We start from the raw sequence: 25,743 nt of genomic DNA, 5'->3' as shown, positions 1-25,743 counted from the left end.
TGCAGATTTTCCCCTGTGACCCCCCAGCTCTGTTCCCATAGTAACTACTGAGGAAAGAAAAGGATAAGAAGCCTAACATACTTTTCCCAATACCAACAAAACACAGAAAAAAGCACCTTATTCTCAAAAACTATTATTCTCAGGAGGGGAAGAGGGACATTAAAAGATTAGTGTGAATCTCTTGTGTAATCTAGTTTAAACCACCACCTACTGAACATCTGATGTTGGTTAGACAAAGATGTTTGTTAAAGCGGGAGGCCTTTGTGTAAAAGAACTGTTGAAATAGTTTTGGAAGCCCAACAATAACAAAATTACCAGGAACATGCTGTAAAAGCTCCCATCTGAACACAGCAAGGCACCAGCCCACAGCCGTGCTGCGGCTCAGCGCTCGTCTCCACCGAGGAACTCGCATTCCAAGCATGTGAAGTGTAAATTTTGGAACTTAATTTCAGTGTTATTTCAGTTCCTCCTTTGCTTAACTTTTTAATTGGTCTCATACTCTACGTTGGAGTGTGTTTTTCTAGGGAAATATACAGAAGCCAGTGATCCTTTCTTTAAGCAGTGCCACCAAGAACCTTCCACTGGTGCCGACAGGTCCCTACAGGAAACCAGAGCTAATAAGGGAACAACTTGGAAACACCGAGTTTACAGACAAGGAAAAACAGCTTCAGTTTAGGCACTTCTGCATCGCTAATTACACTTCCCAAACTCCTCCAGGAACAATTTCAATGGCATTCTCTGTGCCACAGGGCAGGTCCCTCAGCCATGTCCCGTACACAGATCTTTGAGCCCGGTGGGATAAGGACAGGACCCCCGTGGGTGTGCTATGGGCTGCTGTGGCATTTATCCAACCCAACACAGACCTCGAGCACCTGGAGGAAAGACCAGGCTGGAAAATGATCTTCCAGCATAAGAAAGGTTCTCCAGGAGAGAGATGGAGCTCTTATGTTGTATGTTTGTCTGGTTCTCTGACAAACACACCAGTATCTACTGCCTGTAAACACAAGGTCTCTACCAACTTTGAAATGTCTCACCCACCTAAACATTAATTGCACAACCACTGCAAAGGGGTATAAATTAAGGCAACGAGTGCATCTCTACAACTCCAAGTTGGATTCAGCCGTTGAGAAAACAAGACCACGTGAGGACACCACGTCAGAACTGGAATAATGCAGGTGAGATGCAGCAGCAGAACATTATGTAACAGAATTTAGAGGTCTATGGAACAGGAAGGGGAAAATGTGGATAGGAAATGGTAAGGAAAATGAAGAGAGAAAACCAAATGTTTATCCATCTGAAACAGCTGCACTTCTGTCTGAGGAAACATGAAATTAGCTTTGAGGTCACCGTTAAAGCTTCTCAAATATCAGTGACTTATATCAACCAGCATATTAAGTTTTGCTGCTAATGAAATTTTGCAAAAAACTTTCTCTGAATATTTGAATATTATTGGGGTTTTTTTAAAGTTTCATAGAAATAAAAGTGTAATTTATATTTTCCCATAAAATATTCTTCATAAATAATTATTTTAGACAAATTTAGAACTAAAGTACTAATTTTTTATTTAAATCACTTTTTTAATAATGAAACTATAACAACTAACCTGCTTCAAATGAAACTGTTCATTACAAAATATTTTTAAAAAATGATTCAGAGATATTTTAAGCCAGACACTTCTAATTACAATTGTAAAATATCAGTAGGTGAAATCTTCATTGAGATTTGATATAATTCTGAGGAGTAATGCTAAGAAAAGATTCCATTCAAAAAGAATATGTTTACTCATAGAGGTCCAGAAGCTTGGTACCCTCAATGAGTAAACACATTAGCAGCAATGACCAAAAGAAGTGTTACTTAAATAAAAGAGTAGTCTGGCTCAAGAACAGAGGTATAAACTGGTCATTATTAAAGTTCAAGGTAAAAATAAGAAGGTTTATCATTTTAGAACAACTTTTCATCATTAGAAGTTTGGAATCATGAGTGAGAAATATCATAAACCTCCCAGATGCCACACAAAGATCACTAAAAAGCCACCAGTGCCTCATTCACGAGGTGTTGTCCTATCAAATAGAAAAATCACTTAATCTAGGACAGATCATCACTCTTCACTTTGTTGAGCTTCTCGAAAAACTTCACTTGTTGCAGAGCTATTTTTGAATCTTCTTTCAGCAGGTTTGAGCTCTGCTGTCCTTTGAAGACCTGGGCTCCTTTTAACATTTAGTGTACGCAGGTAAAAACCTGTCTTTTAATACGTAAGGTCAAAGGCACTTCCAAACCAGCACTTGACCTTCCTGAAACTACGATCTGGAGAAAGGGCACTTTATGGCAGCATTATCTGAGAACAGAGAACAAAAGACCCTTTTTCATCGTAGCCGCGGCTGCCTCGCCCACCCTCACGGGCAGTTCAAAGGTTCCTCCACGTTAGAAGTGGTTCTCTGAAAAGTTCATTTCGTACCCTTTCCATTATGGATTGTTTCTGAAGAAAGACTAATGATCAAAACCCATTTGCTCACCCTATTTTAAGGACAACTTTCAAATACGGGCAGTGACTCCGAACTGAAGTTTTCCTGTGTTCACCTGGGGCAAGAGCACTTACGGCTCACACACCTGGCTACCCAAAGCCTACGAACTCCACAGGTTTAATGGCTTCTTCCTCAGGTAAAAATCTCTCTACTGTGATCAGAATCATTACAAACCCATTTCCCAGTCTGATACCTCACTTTCAGTGCTCTTCCTCTCATATCAGGGAGCATGTCCCTGCTGGGCTAAATCGCCATCCTGACTCATTTTTGGTAGAGAATTACAGATGGAGAACTCCCTGGGACAAAACATCTTCTAACAGTCCCCTTTTTCCCTTCCATAGTAGATAATTATTTCCATGTTAGTATTTTTACCATGATTAAAGAACTGATTTTTCCTAAAAATCAGAACAATTTCACCCTACAAGAAACATTTTTATAATATTCCGCTTATTAAAAAATAAAGCTGCATCATTGCTTTAGCTCTGAGAGCCACCTTTGTGGGGAATACCCCTCATCCTTTTCAATCTCTCAGTGTTTTGGGGGAAACAGCACATGCACAGTTACTGAAGTACAGTTTATGAAGGAGGTGAAGACACCAGCAGTGATGGGGAGATGGCAACCAACCCATGAGCAACAGCAAGTGGCTCTGGGAGGAGACACCTCAGCATTTTGCAATCCTAATTATCAGCCCCTCTCCAGTAAAGTACACAAAATATTTCCTGTGTTGCACATATTTTACACTTCATTTTGACTTCAGAACTAAGTCTCAGAGCTTCACCAAAAAATAAACCAACTGGAACTATGCTGTGGATTGATGTGTGTGTCAATGTTCCATACACAGTTTTAAAAGCCTGAATTGCTGTCACTAAAACACAGAAATATTGGCATTGCAGAGATTCCAGGAGCTTTTAGGACCACTCAAGTGTTGCAGAAAATCAACACGGGGAAACATGCAAATTGCTAATTGGAAATTGCATTAAATACTATTAATTTACGAGAATTTAGATCCAATCAAACTTAGCAAGAGTGAGAAAACTGTTCAGCTCTTTGAGGCTGCTGAGTAATTTAACTGATACAATTATTGCTTTCATGTTTAGTGGTCACTAAAGGAGCATCTGACAAGAAACATCTTGAAACCAAAAGATACAGTGAAGACATATTTGGACATCAATATGTAACTTCTAAATGCCAGAAGCTCAAAATAAAGGGTTTTAAAACAGGCCACAAATAAGGAACACGCAAGTGACAGGGAGGAGCATGTATAATTTACCTCATACTGACAAGTTCTTACATTTTAGAATTACAGAGCCTGAGTTTTTTGTAGATGCACTGATTTCAATATTGTTGCTTTCACCTACACCAAGACCACTAAGCCCAGCTTGAAAATGTGCAAATTTTCATTAGGTAAAATCAAGGACTTAACTGAAAAAAAGTCTGTGTTATAAACTGCAGTGCTGATATGATTTTTTTTTTTCTTTTCTGTTTTTTATTTTTTTTTAGCCCCATCTATATTAAGGATGCCTCCCTGGACTTCCATGTGCTAGGAAAATTCATTTTAGTACATATAAATTCATTTTCATAAAGTCAGAGCTTTCAGTAGCATAATCTTATTTAATTATAAAGCATGACATTTCAATAAGGAGTTGGATTTCTCCCCAGCAGGTAAGTAACTCGCCATGCTTTCAGCAGTCAATTCAAGATTTAAAAACAGAACAGATCATCCACTTGTCCATTAAGGATTGCTCATTTCTCATCAGGTTGTTTCATTTAAAAAAAAAAAAAAAAAAGTCAACAGCTGCAGGTCTTTCTATCAGAATGGATCTGCTCAGTTCTGACATTAAAATTTTTTAATTTTAGGTTCTCTGTGTTGTGCTTTTATTTAATTTTTCTTATGTTGCATTGGGGACAAAAATCCTCAAACTATGGGATAATTTTTTTATAATTATTATTATTATTATTATTATACAAACCACAGACCTCAATATGCCAAAGTCTCCACAAGCTACATCCCGAAGTTATTTTATTATTAATATCCTTCCACAACAGGTTATGTTAACTCTTCAACCTCTTCAGATCCACCTGTTCCACTCAACTTACCATGCCCCTCTTCCCAAAATTTTTAGAACTTTCTTCCCTGTAATCTTTTCGAAAATTTAGAAATGCTGATGCTTCACTACTACTGCAGAGAAAAAAGGGGCTTCTCAAATACTGTTTCTTAGCAAAACAAAGTGTTCTGGGTGAACATACTATTTGTTTCAACCTAGAACTAAACATTTGGGCTTTAGATGTAACTTTTATCATATTTTCAACAAAATACTCCAGAGAAAAAAGAAAAAGAAAAAAATGTTTACAAATACTGGAGAAAAAAAATTCTTTCTTTTTTTTTTCCCAACAGGACAATGAATTTGGCTGAAGCTCACAAGTGATTTTCATTTGGAAAACATTTCACTCAAAGTTGTTTTCTACCTCTTGTCACTACATAAGCAGAGAAAGTACATCAAAACACGCTTAGGATTTGTGGTTTTCAAAGTGACTCTTGAGGGCTCAGATATTTTTAATTCACTGTGGGAGTCACAGGAGCTGACAATTTTCTTCTGCATCTGGAAGACAGACTTTTTTACAACAAGCTCATCGTGGGGCTTTCAGTGCATGGTGCCCACGTCCACACACACCTGGGCACCACCTTCTCTTAGGTCTAAACAAATCTGCCTCAGATGCCTTTGAAGCATCAATAACTCCTTATTGTCAGCTAGAATCATCAAGTCAAATTAAATTCTTATGACTTCAAATGTACAGCCCTAAAGACTGATGGTACAACACACCTCAAAACTGAAGAGAAGACAGACAGCAACGAAGGCTCTAATTTGTCTTAAGAAAACAACTCTACCTTTCAAATCTTGTTCAAAAATCAGGTAAATAAACAGTGAATTGGGGAAAGACAGTTGGTGTTTATTTCCTCTTCATTTCATATGTTAGACATTGTAAAAAAAAAAGAGTCTTTGGAAATACAGTGTCATATTGCACTTCCCCAGCACTCAGCCTCCCATCCCAGCAGCCAGGCAAGAAGCTGGTGTTGATCCCACCAGAAGGACAGGAGCCCTCCTGGAATAATTGCTTCATTATTCAGTTCATTCAGTCTATTACCTTCCACAGAACTATAATTAAAAAACAAATAACCAAAATACCAAAGAACCTCACAAAAGGCCAAACCTCAAAGGGATCCTGGGCACTGAAACCTCTGGTTCAGTTGGGTATTTTTGATTAAATACTTTAAGTAAACATTTCCCAATTCGACAATTTTTCCATCTCACTGAACATTCTCTGTTGTTGTGTGTTGTGCTACAAAATAAGCATCCAGTGCATCAAGTTTGGGTTTGTGCAGCTGTATCACACCATCTCCTACCCATTACCTCCCTGTCACTGAGAGTCTATCAATGTGTCTTCACGTGTTTCCATGCCATAAAAAAACCATACCTGGTTTTGCATATTCAAACCCTGCATGTATCCAACCTGACCGAGGAACAGAAATAATTCACTAAATGTACCAAGGAAATTACAAACAGGTCAACCAGAGCATGGACTTCTGGCTCAGTACATCCTGAAAGTGTGCCCTTTGCATTCAAAAATGAAAAGCAAATTATTAAATATTTTGAAGGAAACAACATTAGGATGACGATATCAGGATCCAGTAAATATTTTACTCTTGGTTAAAAGTATTAAGGAGTCCAGAATTATACTCTGGAGTCACTCTGGTATTTAACTGCAACATGCATGAAGATTACTAACCTACAACAGAGATTAAACTCCTCTATTTGTCAGTTACAAAAAAAATCAGAACAGAAGAAATTACCAGGCCTTTTAAATTTATTACTGAGCTAAAACAGAACGAAAAACAGGCAATCACTCAATCCTGAAACACAAGAATTATCTAGTAGATAAGAGGATATATCTTTATCCTACCTGTTTTCCAGACAAATTGATGACCTCTCCTGGCTTCCAGATCAGCTGTTTGTAACATTAAGAAAACAAACAAAAGGAAGGGCTTCCCCAGGCTCTGCCATGCCCAATGAGGAGAAACCCAGTTCTGTTGTAGAAGCATAATTCAGATAATTCAGTCTCTTGTCTTCTTTGGTCCTAGAATTAACAAAAAAAAAAAAAGAGAAAGCTTGCTAAAATATTTAAAACACCAAGGCAACAGACTCAGCCTAAGGGTAACCTGGTGGCCACTGTGCATTTCACAGTCCCTGTGTGCCAGGTTTGATGAGGACAAGTCTGGTACAGGTGCTTCGCTTGGAGAGAGGGAGAGGAAAAAAAGAAGGGGGGGAAGAGAGAGGAAGAGCCAGCTCCCAGAGGACCTGCAGACCCATCCTACAGAGCCACTGTAAATGCTTTTAGCAGGTTCTTAAGAAGAAATCTACCAGTGCAAATAAATGGCAAGGGATCCAGGAGCAGCATGTGGTATGTTCCTTTTCTCTGTTTAACTTTAGCATGAATATTATCATGATATAGGCAGCATAAACCAAAGTGAGAATGGATTCCAGGTGCAAAATTCAGCTCCCAGTACAGACCCCATGTCCTACATTTCAGATCCCTGACAACCAAAATGACAGACCTGGAATTGTTTTAGCTCTGTGTAAACATGGGATAGAGCAACACCAGAAAGGCAGCAGGGAAAGCAGGGAAGGAGGGGTTGCTTCTAGCAGATGATGAACCACCTTGAAAGGGAAAACTAGACCCTATGTAGGCATTTCTAAGGGACTCTCATTCAAGTCCCTGATCTTTGAGCTCCAGATCAGCAACCAGTTACTCCAGAGAGGTCTCTCTGACTAATGGATTTTAATTAAGCTCTCCAACACTTCAGACAAATACCAGAGGCACGTTGTGAATGAGACAGGAATGGATCAAGTTCTGCTGCTGCAGCGGTTTTACATCACACAATTCATTAAAATAATCACTGTGTGGTGCTGGAAGCAAGGAGGAATGTCTCTCTTGGTCTCCCACACAAAGCAGGAGACCAACTTCTAAATGCCTACTTCAGCAAACATCCACATTGTTTATACACCACAGAAAAGCTCCAAATGAGAGACTAAAAAGGCATATAACAAAATAACAATTCTAGTTCAGTCTGGTAATTCAAATCCCTGTTTCTCTCATCCCAGAAGATGACCAAACCAGACACTTATTTAAACAGATTCTATGTGAATTTCAAGATATTTTCGACTCATCCACATTCAGGAAGCAACAATTTGGAAGTCTCAAAAAATGTTCATGGTACTTCCCATGAAAAAGTTTTTGATGTAAATTTACATATTCATTTTTCTGATGTAATAGCTTTTGTATTTATACTATGCTTAAATTCTCAACATAGTTCTATTTACTAGTGATTAACCTTACTGTTATAGGTAAAAATGTCACATCCATGCTTGCATAAGGATAGAGATAACACCTGTCTTCAAGATTTGCCTTCATTGGCATAATCTTGGTAATTTTCATTAAAATAATTATTAGTTTTTACAAGTTTAGTCCAGAAAATTCCATTACATTCCTAACCTTATGAAAAGCAACATTGTCATAGTACATAATACACAGCATCGTTCTTGATAAGAAACTGAAGATAAATCTGAAAATTGTACATACTGAATATACAGTAAAGCTTTTAATTTCAAGCTGTATTCAGATTACTTTGAAACAGTTTCTATCATGATAAATTCATGCAATTATGTTTAATCAGATATTGACTAACTACAGTGGCAGATACAATGTAGGATCTGTTATCTGGTTTAGCTCATTCTTGTGTTCCAGACGAACAGCATCTCATGTAAGACCTGAAAACCCACCAAGCTGTCCAAATGCAGTAACGTGGGCAAGAGACCAAACTTATGCTTTTCTCATGTCTTCTGGGTTAAATGTATTCAGAAATCACAATTAATTCACAATGCAACCCACCGAGTCCCAACACCCAGGTAATGTAGCACAGACCACAAGTGGCCTCATAAGAAGCACAAGAAATCTTGAGCATCCTTCAGAAGTCCAGTGCAGCAGGGAAGTCCTGGGGTGGGGGGAAGAAGGGCCCTCGGACACCCTCCAATTAAGGGGTTTTTTGCCCATCTAGACAGCTGCTCACCTCACACAGAAGAGCTGAGGAGGAGCAACTCACCCAGTGCCTTCAGCATCGCAGTCACCATCTATGACGGTCGGAAAACGGAGTCACCGACTTCCTGCCAAGGGAAAGAGAAGGAATCAGTGCCACTGGCTCCAACACTGTGCACACACAGAAACACAGAACGAGGAGAGAAATTATTCAGCTGCTCAGATTTAACTTGTGGAGGGGAGCCAGCTCTGCCCAGCCCTGCCCTGCCCAGACAACACTCATCTGACTTGCAGGGCGGCTCCCCAGGTCCAAAAAATGCCACTGAAACAACACAATTTAAACAGGCAGGGGCATGGAATGAGTGAACCCAAGGAAACTCAGATAAGAGCTGATAAAGATGCTGAGATTTTTAATGAAGCACCAGTAGTGCTCATCATCTGCCTTCTTAATGCACTGCCTTCATCTCAGCATTCAAAGGGTCAGCAAACAGCAGCACATCCCTGGGAGGAGCTGCCTCCTGCCCAAGACAAGGGGTTTCACATATGTTCATTCTTTGGGCAGGACTACAAAGATAACTGGCTGCTGCTCCCCACGGAGCAAGAGCAGAGATTACATTAAGTCAGGAAAACCAGAAATAAATTAGACACCATGACACTGATTGTAATCTCCCCCACCCCAGCAGAGCTCAACACAGTCCACTGATTTACACCCCAGCAAAGCACAATAAAAATTTGTCTGTATATCTGGGTTTGTGTAGCACAATTTGGAACAGTAGCTGTTCTGTCCTGATACGATAAAAAATTATTGCACAGGCAACATATGCTATCTACAGAAACATGAATAAATTACATTATGAAGGCCACCAACACTTCACATCAAATTTAGTTACACTGTATCTCAGCTCCCAAATGTGTCAGCATGGCTAGCTGTAAACTGGCAAATACAAAGGAAAATGGAGAAAAAAAATCTAAATTTACATTTTAGGAATTGACTTCACCGAGACTGTTGATGATTAAATTCATGCAATTGCTTAAATACCACAGAATCACAGAATGGCTGGAGTTGGAAGGGATCCTAATGAACATCTCATTCCAACGCCACTGCCATGGGCAGGGACACCTTCCACTAAACCAGGTTGTCCCGTCCAACCTGGCCTTGGACACTTCCAGGGATGGGGCAGCCACAGCTTCTCTGGGCAACCTGTGCCAGGGCCTCACCAACCTCACAGGGAAGAATTATTTACTAAATATGTTCAAGATTTGTGTTTTAGTCTGAAAAAAAATATCTCTCTTTTCCAAAACTGATTATCCAGATTTATTCAATATCCTTTATAATACAGGCTTGGCCAGTTAATAGTCTGCTCTAGTGTATTTCCATGAAATTAAAAAATGAGGTGTTGTTCTTGATATTTGAAAGATTAGTCACAAGACTCCTTGTCATTTTGTTTGGTTTGTATGGAACCTTGTTCAGAAAAACACAGTTAACACACATCAGCTGTAATGGCTGGGAATACACACGCAGTCGTGAAGAAGTTATGTGCAAGTTTTCTAATGATCATAAAAATGCATTTACATTTTCTAATCCACTGCTAATTCTCTTAATGACAGGATTGAATAAAACTACAGTTTTGAAAAGCAGACATTTTAGAAACCTCTATTTCTGCTGAAAACATGGCATTCTGGCGTCAAAATGTTATAAATAAATAAATATGCCTATAGCTGACATATACCTTATTTGTGAAGTGTTCAAAACTTAATTTCATTTTCAATGTCAATGGAATATCCACCAGCCAAATCCCAGTATAATCCCTGTTTAGCCAGGGAAGGGAAAAACCCTCTGGGAAACTTTTCCCATTTTCCAGCCACTGCTGAGCACTCAGAGAAAGGCATTCCCAAAGGAAGGTACTGTGCTAGTCCAGGACACATTAGAGTCCTCAAAAGCACCCAACACTGAAAGATGGAAGTCTGATGGTCCAGTTTGGACTCTTCACTCACAGCTACTGCACTGTTAGAGAAGGGGCAAGGTGCTCTTTGTCCAAGTTTCCACGGGACAAGAGGTTTCTCCAGTCCTTCTCCATCATTTCTGTGGCTTAGGAAAGTCCAGCCTGGCTCTGCTCCAACATGGATTTACAAAGTATCTAACACTGAATTTAGAAAAAGATCAACTTAAACTGATCCAAAGCTGAGACATGATTTCAGCCTTGTCATACATCAGTTCAGTTCCCCCTGACTTCACTGGGAGTTGTGACCTTCCCCGTCACGGGCAAATCTGACCTACTTTCTGCTGTGAGATGGGAACGCTGACAGGGACACCTGGGCAGTGCTCTCCATTTAAAATACAGGACACAATTAGAATAGTCCCAAACACCTTAAATAGCAACCAAAAAAAAAAAAAAAAAAAAAAGGCAGCAATTGCAGATCACATGCGTGGCTATAAATCATTTGGCAGGTGTCTAGCACAAAGATAAGCATCATTAATCATGAATAAATTTTCTTAATGCAAATGTAAGCAGTAACCATGCAACTGTTTGCCTACTACACACAGCACAAGCCCATTGCAAGTGATATTCCAAGACAATCTGGATGTTTATATCATACTCTTTATCCTCTGAGACCAGTAAAACCTGCCTTGCCTTCTCAGAAAGCTGTTATCCAAAAAGCTAATTCTATTCTGTCCTAAAGCAGCAGAATGCCTGGCCTGTAGCAGCAAAGGCTGATCATCACAGACAAGCACTGCTGACCATCCCTGGGGGAAAGACTTCCAAAAAAACACTAATGCTACTGCTACAGGCATCGAGTTTAACAAAATTAAAGTGTTTGGACAGTCACATATGTCAAACTAGAAACAGACCTTCAAATATAAGTGCATATGTGTCCAGTCTTTTATTTAATGATGAATACAGTTACACCAATTTGCCGTTACTTCCATACCTAAAATGAACTCTATACATTATTCCACTTACAGATTTGGAGGGAGAGTCTTCTGGTTAAAGCAGAGGCAGCCCAAATTCATTCTACTTCCAACTCCGTCAGAAAATTCCTGAGCAAAAAGTCATTTAAGGTCACTCTCAGACACTAATACTTGATTCTGCAAGTGATTTCAGTGAGTGACTTTGCATATATGAGAATGGCAGCTTGATTTTCTATGCCTCTACTTTGTCACCTCCAAGCCCAAACTGAGAATATTTACTCTTCTTCCAGGAGCATTTGAGAAAATCCTGGATAAAAGTACACAGTGTGAAGGAGTAAAATTTATACTTGGGTTAACAAGTGCCTGACAGTATTTTTGTCCCAAGTGGTCACTCATTGGGAACCCAAACATTAATCTCCACAGTTCTTTGATAATTTGCTACAATAATTGTAAGGGCAAATAATGAAAGAACATCTGATGTTAACACATCTGCCCACAGAAGATAACTCCAAACAATGAGCAGATTCCAAACCAGCCTCTTTGGGCTGGGAGAAAGCCTGCACAACCTCCACAACTACAACACTGCTTCATTTTCATGCATAAACTTCAACAACCTTCCTCAACACTCTGTTGCTGGAAAGCTCAGTAAGTTGTCACCATCTTTACCAGTTATATTTGAAAGTTTGGGTCTTTTGGAGATGTTTACAGTCAAACAGTAAGAATCTATTAATTATTTCATCTTTTCTATTCAATTGTATCCAATTCTTGTCCCAAAGCTATGTAAAATCCTGGGGACTAAAAGCAAGAATATGAAACTACTATGCTGCCAGTGAATTGCTTCTTAACTTACATCAATTTGTTTGGGGTAAAAACCACGAATCCTAAGTTCTCCTGCTTCAGTTTTTGTACATCCTAAAAATGTAACAAAAGCAGGTTTGAATTTAGAAGTTTAATTATAAACTCAGCTAAGTGGATTATAATGAAAGATGTTCCAGCAAGGGAGCTCAGACTGATGCATTATGACTACATTAAAGAAAACACCAGAGAATAGACTTTCCATCAGTAGAACGACTTTAATTACAACAGTGCTAGAGCAGAACTGTTCTGTGAAACAATGCTGCTGCTCCATCTCCTCTACTCTGAGTACTTCCAATAGACTCCATGGGAACACACTTGACTTGCAGGAATAAAAAGTGCGTGTGATTGCAGACTCTTCGAGGAACCCAGCTCGGGAGATCAGTCAAAGGCAGCTGACACAACGCCTGCTTCACTTGCACACAAACATGGATGGCTCAGACTCTGCCAGAAGGGCAGGGAGACTTCAAAAGCTCAAGGATTCAGGAGCTTGTGAAAGGAACCATCCTGGCACTCCTCAGCTGCACGACCCCACAGTCACCCACATCCCCCAGGCCCACTGAGAGCAGAATGAAGGATGCTCAGCAACCAAGGAGCCCACTGACATTTCCCTCTACAAACAGCACTCAGGGTGAGCCTCTGTGCAGGTGCCCAAGTGGAAGCCAAGCCTTGGACTTCCCAGCGGTATTTAACAGCCACAGACCTTTTGGTGCTTTTGGTGTTGTATCTTAGCACTCAAAGCAGAGTAATTTACCTTCACAGATGTTCTTCAGGCGATTATCATACCCCTTGCAGCAGGAACAAGAACAGAGCAATTAAAATCAAAATGTTCAAGACTGTCAATAGGTTTCTCTCCTGAACTCAGGCATTGATTTTTTTCTGAGCAGCAGAACACAAGAAGTGTCCAACAACTTTTAAGTAACCTTTTCATGCTGCTCATGCACTTTTATATATTTAATTAAATACAGAAAAGGCTGTAGAGACTCAAACCAAACATCTCATCAACAAACCAACAGTCGTCTTACTAACTTACAGAGTCACATTTTTAACCTACATAAGTTTTGGAGGTTATTTTATATAGGTTGTGTATACAGCCTCTGTACACTATAGCTAGATGCCTCCTGCCAGGCTTCTCAGCCAGCACAGCAGAACACAGCCCAGAATAAGCTCAATGATGTCTTCACACCATGGCACATCCCTTCTGTAACAACAAAACTTTACAGCTTTGAGGCGAAAAAAGTTTCTTATTGTTTATTTTTCAATGGATAGAGAAAAGTTTGAGTCTATTATCAATATACTGCTCTGCTGTAGCTTTTATCATTGGCAATGGATGAGCTGAAGGTCCTTTGAAACTCAGCTATATCTGAGAACTGCTGTCACAGTTGCACAGATCTTGGATTACTGTTAAATTGCAATTAAACAAAGGCAAAGGGAGCTGGCACTGCTTCCAACACCATTTCAGTAAATGCTATTGCAAGTTTTTGTTCAAAGAGGATTACTCTCACTTCACTGGCAAAGCACTGCATATAATGCACATTCGCAGTATAATACCATTTGAAAACTAGTATTTGAAATTATTTTCCTTTAGAAGGCAAACCTGGAAATCAGACTCAGTAGAGAGCAAAGTCCCTACTTTAGCAGCAGGACCATTCACACCGAAAACAACAGAAAGCTTCAAAGTCACCAATTACAAGGCAGCAGAGTTTCAAAAAAAGAATAAACCTCCTCATAACCTCTGCTGCAGGAACAACGGCAGATTTCCTGAGCATTCCCATTAAAGTGCTTTCAGTTCAGAAATCAAATTGCTTTACTGCAGTGATTTTCTTCTGCATTCTGATATTACTTTATATTATTTGACATTAGTGCAGCATCGCAGGCCGTAGGTCAGGGTTTTTTTCTCTCCTCACTGGAACACGGCCCCCACGTAGAGTTTATCAATCTTCAACACAAGGTCAAAACAATACAATCAAGTACCACCAGGCATATGAGCTCAGCAAAGACTTGGGCTCTGCTTAGCAGGGAAGGACCATCTGCTTCCCTGCCACAGGACTGGCAGAGCTGAAGCTCATCTCCAGTTTAAACTATTTTTTCTACACTTCCATGGATCAAACATGCACACACCCAAGCACCTCAGCAAAGAAGTAACTGCAAAGAGGCAGGAAAATGCTAATTTTAACCTGTTAAACAGTTCTGGGGAGAGAACTAGGGTTCAGTTTTGAACCTATAAACACTGGTGACTATGGTTAAAACAACCCCACTCCTGTACACACAAATATGCAGAGGCCAACTTCAATACTTCTGAAATGTATAATTTTCCTTCTGGTGTAACACATACACTAAGAATAATTTCTTTTCCACAAGATCCATACCTCTATTTGTATCAAGTCGTTTCTATTTTGCCATTTGCACCACCTAGCTCTAGCCCATACTCAAATGAGCTAATAAGAAGAGACACACACACATCCACAAGATGAATTCCATTTCAAAAAACTCATTTCCAAAGTGCTGAAATAAACATTTATTCCAATGCATCCTCTGTCATCAGCTGTTCATTTCAGTGCACCAAAGTACAAACTTGTAGGAAAGGAGAAAATATGGAGCACAACACAAGGTAAACACCGTAACAACTCCAAAAACACGCAGGCCCTACAGAGGAGCACAGTCCATCAAACACTGACACTGTACTTCTTCATTTCCTATCAAACATCACACATGAACTCTTGTGACAAACCAAGGCTTCACCATTTCTACAGAATAAAGCCCCGTGTAAGTCAGGTCGCATGTCAGAATATGTATTTTAAATAATTACAGCTAGAGTTGTCAAAATTAATTAATCTAATCTATTTTGTGATGCCTTACTAGTGATTCATTCACTCCCCTTCCATTCACTTTGCAACAGATGTCCCAGGCGTTGATGCCAACTGGCCCAGGCAGACAGTGTAATAAGAGGGCTAAGAAAAAACTATATTACCTTTAAAAAGAAAAAAAGACAGTGAAGGTTGAACACGCATGGGGGGGGGGAGAAGGGGGAAACAGTGATATTAGTATAAAAAGCTCTAAAACCTGCTTTCTGAACACACACAGATGCCAACATGTGCATGCTGCACTCCAGCTTTTATTAACTGCCATGCAGACTTACTCCAACAATCCAGGAGCAACACAGTGCAGGGATACAGGGCTTGTACTGAAAAGCAGCACTTGCTTTTTAGGTGGAATTCATTTTCAGGAATGGCCAAGCTACTCCTTATACCCAACTTCCTCAGGCTGCCGTGGAAGGGACTTGAGGGAAAGTCTTGGAAAGCTCCTTCCCCCTGCAGTGGAGGCACCCAGGGAGAAGGTGCCACTGCAGAAGGTGCACAGAGCAGCCAAGTGCTCACATCAGCACATCACATCGGCTTCCTCCAGAGTGGAAACAACACCAGGCACATGCTCTGGCTCAGAACCTGGCATCAGGATGTGTGCCTGAAGCTCAGGCATTCCCAGACACTTTGCAAGAGCCGCAGAACCAGGTGTAGGAACGTGGGTTTTTTCATATCAAAACCCATTCCTTCCATCTGCACATTCATTTAAAAGTGGACTTGCTTTCACCCCAAGATTAACTATGCATGACTGCAGCAAAAACTCCAAATTGCCATACAGGCAGTTAAAAAGAATGACACCACCCTTTAAAGCACTTGGAGCAACCAGCTGAGTGAAACCATGGATCTATTCAAGAATTCTGTGATGCTGTTACCTTTTTCATTCCCATTTCTTTTCCCCTGTTGCTGGTTATAGTCACTCACTGTATTTTATCACACTGGAAAGTCTAATCTCTTTAGGGTGAGAAATGTATTTGCCCTGAACTCAATATAATACGATTCACACAGGGGTCCCTGACACTACTGCAGTATTGATACGAAAAAATAATCATAATTATAGCAACTGATAAAAGAGCTCATTATAATATTATTTAAGCAAGGTCAATTGCCCGTGCAGGTTGTTCTTACCGGAGTTCATGTTACATCACTGGTCCCATCATCCTGACCTTCCCTGCTGTCATCCCCATCACAGTTCAATTAACAGAGGAGTCCTGCAGTGGCTTGATGAGCATCTGCTGCCTCTACCCGGCAGTAATTCAATAAGGGTACGCCATAGGAAGAGATAATGAGAAGTCAGCCCAGTTGTTCTGTCTCCCTCCAGGAGAGCAGATGAGTTTGGTTTATGGGAAAGAGCGTGACCTATGAAAATTATCTGTTAATTTTATATTTTCGAGCTTCAACATGCAACTCAAAGTGTTGTCTGGTTTCTCTGGTGGTGCAACCCGCAAGGAGTCCCTGATTAACAATCCTTCCCACACTGAAAGGATTCATCCTTATGAATTTTCTCTTTGCCACTTCTACCGACAGAACGGTTTCTACTCGTGCATTCAGCAGTTGGTCTGAATTAAAAAATTAAACACCTGAGCACAGAAAATGAGCCAAAAACTATTACTGAAGTAACTCAGGCAGAATGAAACTCACACTCATGTCAAACCTGGGTGAAGCACTTCCACAAAACCAAAATCTCCTACCTTGCAGTGTCAGCCTGAGTTCTCTCCTTGTCCCACAGAACACACTACTCATTGGTGCCCAGATTTTGTTTGTCCCTCTATTTCCTTCTGCACCTTTCCAGCAGAGGCTCCCCTCTAATTCCCACCTATCTTCTAACTCTCCTGTTGCTTTAGGAACACCTATTCCATCATAAAAATCCAGAGCTACCTATAGTCCCTTCATCTCCTACTCCACCACTGGCAGTCACAGGGACTGTGTCTGAGGGATGTGGCTCTGTGTGGATGTATTTTGACTTCTCATTGTAGTGTCCTCATCAGTTTTTCAGCTTTATTTCAACAATCTTATTCACTGAAATAGGCAATTAACTTGATTTCAATTTTCTATTTCATGTCTCCTTAATATCATTAAGGCACAGATCTACTGAAGATGATGGGCATGAGAGGAGAAAAAAGGAAGATACATTTACTCCCTAAGATCTGCTTCTGTAATGTGACCAGTGAACCACAGTGAATTTACACAGCTGCACAGTCCCACAGCTCCATATTCATGGCCTCATTTCTCTCAGGATCAGCTTCATTTGAGACACGTCCTTTCCCATCACACGATTATTTGCATCTCACCAAAGACTGTCTGCCTGCTCTGACAACCCTTTTCTATGAGTACAGGTCAGTTCATCCCTCACTCACAGGATAATCCAGGCTGGCAGGTCCCTACTTCAGTCCAATCTTCTGCTTGAAGGAGGACCAGACAGCTGTGAATCACACAAGATATTCTACACTGTGCCCAATTTTTTTTATGTTGCTTCTACTTCCCACCAGAAGCTCAGTCTGCCAAGCTCACACCAGCTGACATCAGATCTGAAGTTGTGACCTCTCCCAAGTCCTACAACGAGGCAGCTTTCCTCCATTTCAGTATCACGCTCTTTTCTTCATTCAGTTCTGCCACCTCTTTCCTCATGGGTTTAATCACCTGCTGCACACCTCCTCCTGGTTGTCCTGTCATTAATCCTAAAACCCTTCCCATCCCCTGACCCTAATTTTTTCCCATGCTAAACTAGTTGACTTGTCCCAAAAGATAACACATTAAATTTTATTATCTTCACCACCTCTTCTCAGCATGGTTTCTTAATTCATTTTCTCACCCTACAGTATTTTGTCCTTTCTCCTAACTAGCCCTTTGTTCACTTGCATCTCCCTTCTATTTTCTGATTCCCTGGGGTCATTTTCATGCCTCCCACATTTTCTCTATTGTCTTCTGCCTTTTCTTTTTTTTTCCCTTGGAAAAGCTTGGAGAGGAAATGCTACAGACACACTACAGTATATCCAAAATAGGACACTATAACAATTTTAGAGTTACAAATAATCAGCATTTAAGAAATGCTAGAATTAAGGTTGCCTTGCAGGAATGTATAAAGATAAGTCAGGTTTTGTGATTACATCTATTTTTACCATATTACTAAAGTCTATATTAAAATGCAATTTAAATCTATCTTTGACTTCTTTTGCTTTTATCTATTCATCACACCTGCCTTCAACCCTCTCTTAAAGCCTTACTCATACTTCTCTCTGAAACAGGCAGAAAGTACCTGTAAATCCAATAACTGCAATCACAGAAAATGTTATTTACTTCACTCCTAGTAGCTATGTGTAACATTTTAAAAAAATTATTTAAATATATTAGGTTAAATAACTCAAAATTTGATAACCACATTACGGACTAGCTTCCATCAGGTTAAAGAAAGAATAGACACAGTCTATGCAACAAATGCTACCAAAGCAGTTAGTCAAAAAGCTACTTTTTGCTTTAGTAGCAAAAAAAAAAAAAAGCTACTTTTGATTTAAAGCTCCATCTCAGTATTATTAGCAAGGTAAAACATAGATAGTTGGTCATACTGGGCCCAAGTGTAAGCTGCAAGAAAGGAATATAAAACACTATTTCAGGAGAAGGACTGAGAAAACTCAAGGGCCAAAACAGGAGTATTTTAGGAACACAACAGTCAAGAGGAGCCTGCCCAAAGCCCTCAGTTCCAATTGTCCATACTGGACTTGCACTTTGTCCACTGAAGTTTGTGATGGTTACAGAAGGAAAACACACAAAAACACATCTGTCAAACTAGTCAAGGTCAACTCATCAGACTTTTGCAGGTTAATATATGTCACTGCCCATTTTCTCCACTTTTCCAAAGTAGCTGAATTAATAAGTCAACTAATTCATGAAGTCTTTTGTAAAAGCACACCCAGATGGATGTTTACCAGACTTCAGTCTTCATTTTCCGTGTGTTTCAGAATTTAAATAAAAATTCAGTCAACCTCCAGGAGAAATTGCTGCTGGCAGAAGTTCTTTGTGGATTCACACTTAGAGAGATTAACAGCTTCTGCAGTGAAAAAGCTGCACTTAAACCTAAATAAAATCTGCACTGATAGCTCCCTGAGTCTCATACACTCCTGCTCACTGCAAGTCTTTAGGACTGCTATTACAGACACTTTCAGTATTAAAATCTGCATCCACTCCCAGGCTTGTATTCCACATTATTTGAACTATTTTACCCTCCTCTGGCATTTTCTTCCTTCGGAGAGATGGGAATCTGAACTAAATACAGGAGTTGATAGCAGCAGTAATCTGATATATCTGATTACACAAACAAATCTAAAATAAAATTAGAATCTAAATGGCAGAAGTAAATATATTGCAAGTGCTGGGCATTGCTTTACAAATTGGTCTACCAGGCAATATTTGGCAGAGGCAGCACAAGAGCTGGGTCCTAATTCTACACATACTTTTTTCCTTACGTGGTAAAACTAGCAGGGAACTGGGTTACTAACAGAGTTAGAACTCCATTTACTATGTAATTTTTCCTCAGTACACGAGTCCTTTTTTAAAGGACTGCAATTGCTTTGAGTTATACAAAAAGATTGATCTGTAGAAAGTGGAAAACATCTCCTGTCCTACTTTCAAGACTGGGATTTTGCCCTGCCAGCAATTGTTCCGTTAGGATCATTCCATCCATAAGATACAGGAAAAAATCAGAGAATTTCTCAACCTGTGGGAAGAATTTCCTCTGAGTTACAGGAAAATACACATTTGCAAATACAAATATGCTTAAAATCATGGGTTCTGCTTTTCCTCTATTTGTTACTTTTCCTGCTAAACAAAATTAGCAGTGATTTGGATTTGCTGTTAATGAATGCCAAAAGCAACTTGGCATCCTCTTGCCAAGGACCTCTGTAAACTGCAGTTCAGCAAAACAAGACAATCTTCTTATCGTGTGTAAGAGCTCAATTAAATCATCATTTTAATGTAATCCTGTTTAGTAGCTCTTACATTTTCTGTCCTGATGCTCATGATGTTAGCGGTTTAAAAAAACAAGGAAAGCAAAAATACAGGAGGTAGAAGGGAAGGACAGAAGACAGGAAAATGCAGCTTCTGTTTTGCTGAAGATCATTTGATGGGTAACAGATGAAACCCACCAAACCAAAACCAAAGAACCCCAAACCCAGAAGCATGGAAACAGCTTACACAAAAAGGCAAAATCCAGCAGTTTTTCTGGACCCCAACCCATTCTGACAAACACAATACAAATAGTGAGTTGAGAAAGGCTGTTCCAACCAAAGACTTCCAAGCAATTTTCAAAAGTTTCCCTGCTTCAATCTGCAATACTCACTTAGGGGTAAACACCTTGCTAAAGAAATCAATGATTATGATGACAAACATTTAAAAAAAACACACAAGAGGGCTATAGAACACCCCTGGAATGCACATAACTCTTTATACATAAGTAACTAATCTCCCAGAGTACTATGTAAATTGGCTAAGCTTAAAAGTTGCATTTAAAATTATCCTCAATATCCATTACAAAAGAAAGGTGCCTACCCACTGATGAATTAGCAATTGTAATAAGGGGCTGTAAAGCCAAGGGTAAATTGATTGTTGTTCCTAATTTTCTCTTTATTTTAATCTAAAATTCTCCAAATTGCAAGAAATAAAAGTACCGGCAAGAAGGTGAGCAAAAAGCTTTTGACTGCCATATAAAACATCTAAAAATAGTGTTTCAGTATATTTCCATATGCTGGAAGTAGCAGTGAATATCATCTATATAAATCTATTCCTAGCAGAGGTTTTCAGCAGCATCCAAGACTCGAGAATCAATTGTAAATTTGTATTTTAGAATAATCAATAACAAAAAGTAGAAGAGACAACTTAAACAATATGCAGTATTTAGCAAGAAGATACAGCTATGCATCATCTCATACAAAATAGATACAGACATTATCACATGCCTTATATTTTTAATCTTAAGGAATTTATTTGGGAAGAACTTAAAAACCTGCTGTTAGAATATCACTGCAAGAGGTTTGTTGGTGATGCAAGACACTGCCAAGGCTGTGGGTGCAGAATACACAGGGGTGATCTGGCTGGTCCTGATTCCTCCACGGGCACAGATGGAACTCACACCCACACACAGAAGGGAGGGTTTCCCTCGCAGATCCCTGTGATGTGCCAACACCTACAGCAGCTGAAGAGCTGCACTGGAATATCAATGCACACCCTACCTTCAGATGAACGAGCTGTCAGCACCAGGGAGAAGAAAGGCAGGTTCAGAACTCCACTAGAACATACAGGAGAAGCTGCAGACTCCTTTGCCAAGCCCACCTTGGGAGAAGGTCGTCCCACCAAAGCCAGGAGGACTCTCCAAACTCAGATCAATGCTGTCAGGCTCCCTGAAGCAGCTGTCACTTTCCACACTTGATAGTCCCCAAATCCCACAGTAATAAGTGACAGATGTCACATCTCCCAAGAGTGAAATGATGATAGGATATACTCAAGAACTGATGGCCAGCTCAGAAGGGTTCTCTTCTGTGCTGGCAAGATTGATGCCTGGTGTATCAACTGGGGAACAATATTTAAACCACGAGGGAACATTATACAGTCACTGAGAGACTATCAAATACCAACAAAGAGATAAAAAAGGAGTTTTCCTCATCTATTTCTGGGTTGGGGCAATTCATATTAGATATCTGAGTGATGACCCTAAGAAATTGTTCCATCTCTAACAAAGCTTGTGCCAGCATCAGAACCAGGCTAAGCAAAATCATCTTTTATTCTAATGCCAGTTTGTCTCCCAGACAATCAGAGCAGCACTGCATCCAGCCAGCAACTTTGCTAAACAATTCCCACTGCAAACCAGTGCACTAAAACAGGCTGTGAGATCCAAGTCACTGCACAGCCACAAAGGTGAGCACGAGGTGAAATATGAGCAGGGACCTGCCACAAGACAACAGTTAATTCACTGAAGAAAGTGCCAATCCACAAAGCTCACGAGGAGTTTGTGTGATACGGAATCACATCCAGCAATCACAGATCTAACAGAATCTGGCTGAATAAGAAAGGAAAGAATAGTTAGAGAATGTTGAAGAAGTACACCAGGAAAGGGGATCAGGGAACCACCAAGACCCCAAAACAGGACAGCAGCAATGTTCCAGGCAAGGGAAGATCTCTGGATCAGAGGCAGCAGGACTCAAACCCTCTGTAAGGTGCTTAACTTGAAGAGAACCCTCACGAGGCCTTTCAGGGATGGAAGTGCCACTAAACAGTCACGTACCAGATCCAAGGAACCTTCTCAGCCTTTACCTGAACAGTTCTGCTATCTCTTGGCAGCCTAACACAATCTTGCCACGGCACACTCCACTCTAACATTATCAGTGATTTCACACACAACAAAGGCTTCAATTTTGATGGTGTTTCAGTGGATACTCTGTGCACCCAAACTGATTATACAGACACTGAAACTCAGGGAAAACACTGTTCATTCTCCTCACTTATCTATTGTATTAAATATCATTGTTTATTAATGCAAAACAACCTGTAGAGGGAAATAAGACAGAAGTACGGACTTTCCCGTTTTTCCATACAGCTTTTCTCATCAGAGAAGAACCAGGAGTTGCTCTCAGAGCTAAGAATAAACATATTATTCTATGAACACAGAGTAATTAGGAATGAAGTTACAGTACAGCTGTGTAATTCTTCCTACTTTTATACATATACACCTAAGTGTACCCTCAGACAACTCCATACATTAACATTTCTTCAAACATACCCACAGAATCTGCTCAACATGTTTCCATTTCAACACAGAGAAGTTTCTGTAAATTCGAAAACATTCAAAAGTTGCTTACTACTGTTAATTAATTTCTGAGCAAATGAAGAGATACCTGTTTTCCTCCAAAATTTTAAATTTTATTTTATGTCATAAATGCTGACATCACCTAAGTAGGTCACTGTGCACATCCAGTCCCATTTCCTGCATTAAACAAGCCAAAGATCCATCCTGAAAAACCTGCATCCAGTCCATAACTTCTACTGAAGCTATGATATGTACTTTAAATATGGATATGACCTTGCTTTGAAAGTGTTAAGAATTCGGAAATAAAAAATTGCATAAGTTCTTCTTGTAGTCAACCATCACTTACAGCTAGAAATTTGAATTTTGAAGTGCTAAATTAACAAACAAGCAGGTATGAAAGCAGTGAATCCTGTCCCTTCTGTACCCTTCCATTCCAATACAGCAGTACAAGTCTGACTGCTGGAAAAAAATGACTGCAGGAAAAAAAAAAAAAGAAAAATCATTCTCACCTTTTTAGCAATGCCCTGAAATGTGAGCAGTGATTTCAGGTGCCCCTCACAGGACACAGTAAATGGGCTGGGATTGCAGAAAGCAGGTGATGAGAAGCTCCAGAGGCCAGACCCTTTCACAGGCATCTCGGAGAAATGAAAAAGAAATGTATCCAAAATTATGCACATTACATATACTATTGCCAGTTCTCTTCTGATTGCCTTAGGGAGGTTAAAACAGCAGCCTTTGAAAAATAAGGGTCCATCAGGCTCCTTGTGATTTCCAGACACACTCAAAAAAAAAGGTTATGCTTATATATAATCCTGACATGCCAAGTATTTGGGGATTTAAAAAGGCATTGTAAGTATCTTAATAAAAGCTATTATACATTGCTATAGGACATGAAAAATATTAAGATAGATTAAAAATGTTTAAAAAAAACTCCAGCGTGGGCAAGGGCCTAAGCTTTTGTAAAGAAGTGACTCCATTCTGAAAGGATCCAGTTCAAAAAGACTGCACTGGAGGAAAGAGAGGTTGTGTTAATGGGGAAAAACATACAAAAAATTATGTCTAGACAAATCTGGTGCACACACTTCTTAATCAGTGTAGTATAGATGAATTTTTCATGACGAAAAATTCAATTTCTTTTAAAAAAGAAAATCAGTATGAATAAAAGCTCTCTCTAAACCTTTCTTTATAAGACTACAAGGAGCACTAGATAAACCCTGTATCACAGGAATTCACCCCACCTGATATGAAGAATTACAGTACTGGACCTGAGTCTGCCGTCACTGAACTCAAATGAAATTTGTTAGCAACTTAATCCACGTCAAAAACAAGCCCCTTGGTTAAAACTGTTTTTACTTTATTTCCAGAAGGAAAACTGCCTTTCTGGGTAAAACCCTGGAATATGTAGTGTATGCAGATGAGCAGTCATATACATAAAATACACTCACTAATGTACTCACTAAATGGGTTCATTAATAACATCCCATTTCCCACAGCCTCTTGGAAACATCATAGCAAGAAAACACTCATGTCTTGTACCAAAGATGGGGGGGGACGACGAGGAAATCCATCAGAAAGCCTCTAAAGCTACAATTGCAATTTTCTTCTGATTCTGAAATAATTTAAGAATCTTGGGGAAACTAAAGTTTTTTCCAAGAACCGTAGCTGCAAAGAGCAAGGAGCAGACACAAACCACTGGAGATGATAAATTTGGGTCCACCCTAAAATGACATGCAGTGACCTTGCAGGAACTGAACTCTAACAGTACCATAAAGATGTGTTTATATTTTTAGACTCCACTCTGAATCCCAGCAGACTCCCATGCCCACACACAAATCCAGCCTCGTTTACAAGACAGAACAACAACACATGAAGTGCCTTTTCTTCCCAAACCCTCTCTCCTTAAACCAAGCCACTCTATTGTTTAGCACAACTCCTCAGTGCTTCAGTGGCCTTTTACACTTCTCAGGTTGGGTTTCTGATATATAACAAGGGACCACGAAAATTACCAAAATGAAATCTCAACAGTAGATGCCCATTCTCCTTGCTAAAAGTTATGATTTCCATTTAAAACCAATTAATTAAAGTAAAATCCCATCAGAAAAAAAAAAAGGCAAATTTTTATTTATTTCCTTTATGGTTTTACTTAACTGAGAAGGTGTCTCATGGATGTACTGAAGCCTGGATTTGTATGGATTCTCCCTGGAGGCTTCCCTCCCATTTTCTGTACAACCTCAGCTGTTTCATCATCTCACCAATGCCTCCATCCAGTCCCTTCTCATATCCCCTGTTCTCCTTGTCCTTCCATAGGTCCTGTAGCACATCCAGCTTCAACTCCCACAACCAGTCGAGCAAGTGGTGGCATTTCCTGCAGCTGGTTCCACACCACACACAAGAGTATCGGGAATAGATGGGATGCTCACCCCACATGCTGCAGCCTTCCCATCCATGGGAGCACTCATTTCATGCCTACTCCAGGCAGCCACCAGCTTTCACTCCATACACAGAAACATAATTGCCTTTGACACACCTACCACCATGAAATGTGGTTTAGACCGTGCAGCAGAACAGACGCACGCACGCACGATCCGGGCTAAAAATAACATTTAATAATACAAGCTCATAATCAATTAACATGTATAATTCGGCAACACATTCTATATTATTTGATATGAAATTGATTGTCCACAAGTGGCATGGTACAAGATCTCCAACTAA

The 25,743-nt window shown here is 39.9% G+C and overlaps 1 protein-coding gene across 4 annotated transcripts in view; it reads right to left on the bottom strand.

Moving 5' to 3' along the window:
• The window catches only part of THSD7B (thrombospondin type 1 domain containing 7B), a 308,761-nt gene that overhangs the window by 246,171 nt on the left and 36,847 nt on the right, over positions 1–25,743 (bottom strand). For 3 of the 4 annotated variants that reach the window (XM_032693776.1, XM_032693779.1, XM_032693778.1), the window contains exons 2-3: positions 8,647–8,740; positions 6,483–6,656 (exon numbers count right to left, since the gene is read on the bottom strand). In XM_032693776.1, the coding sequence (XP_032549667.1) occupies positions 6,483–6,621 (139 nt within the window). In that variant the 5' untranslated portion in view covers positions 6,622–6,656; positions 8,647–8,740. Of the gene's footprint in view, positions 1–6,482; positions 6,657–8,646; positions 8,784–25,743 lie in introns of those variants that run through there. The other variant, XM_032693780.1, reaches the window with a different exon arrangement.

This window comes from Chiroxiphia lanceolata, chromosome 7 (assembly GCF_009829145.1).
Source record: "Chiroxiphia lanceolata isolate bChiLan1 chromosome 7, bChiLan1.pri, whole genome shotgun sequence".
Lineage (NCBI taxonomy): Eukaryota > Metazoa > Chordata > Aves > Passeriformes > Pipridae > Chiroxiphia > Chiroxiphia lanceolata.
Note: the sequence above shows the minus strand (reverse complement) of the source record. Positions and strands in the feature narration are given on the sequence as shown.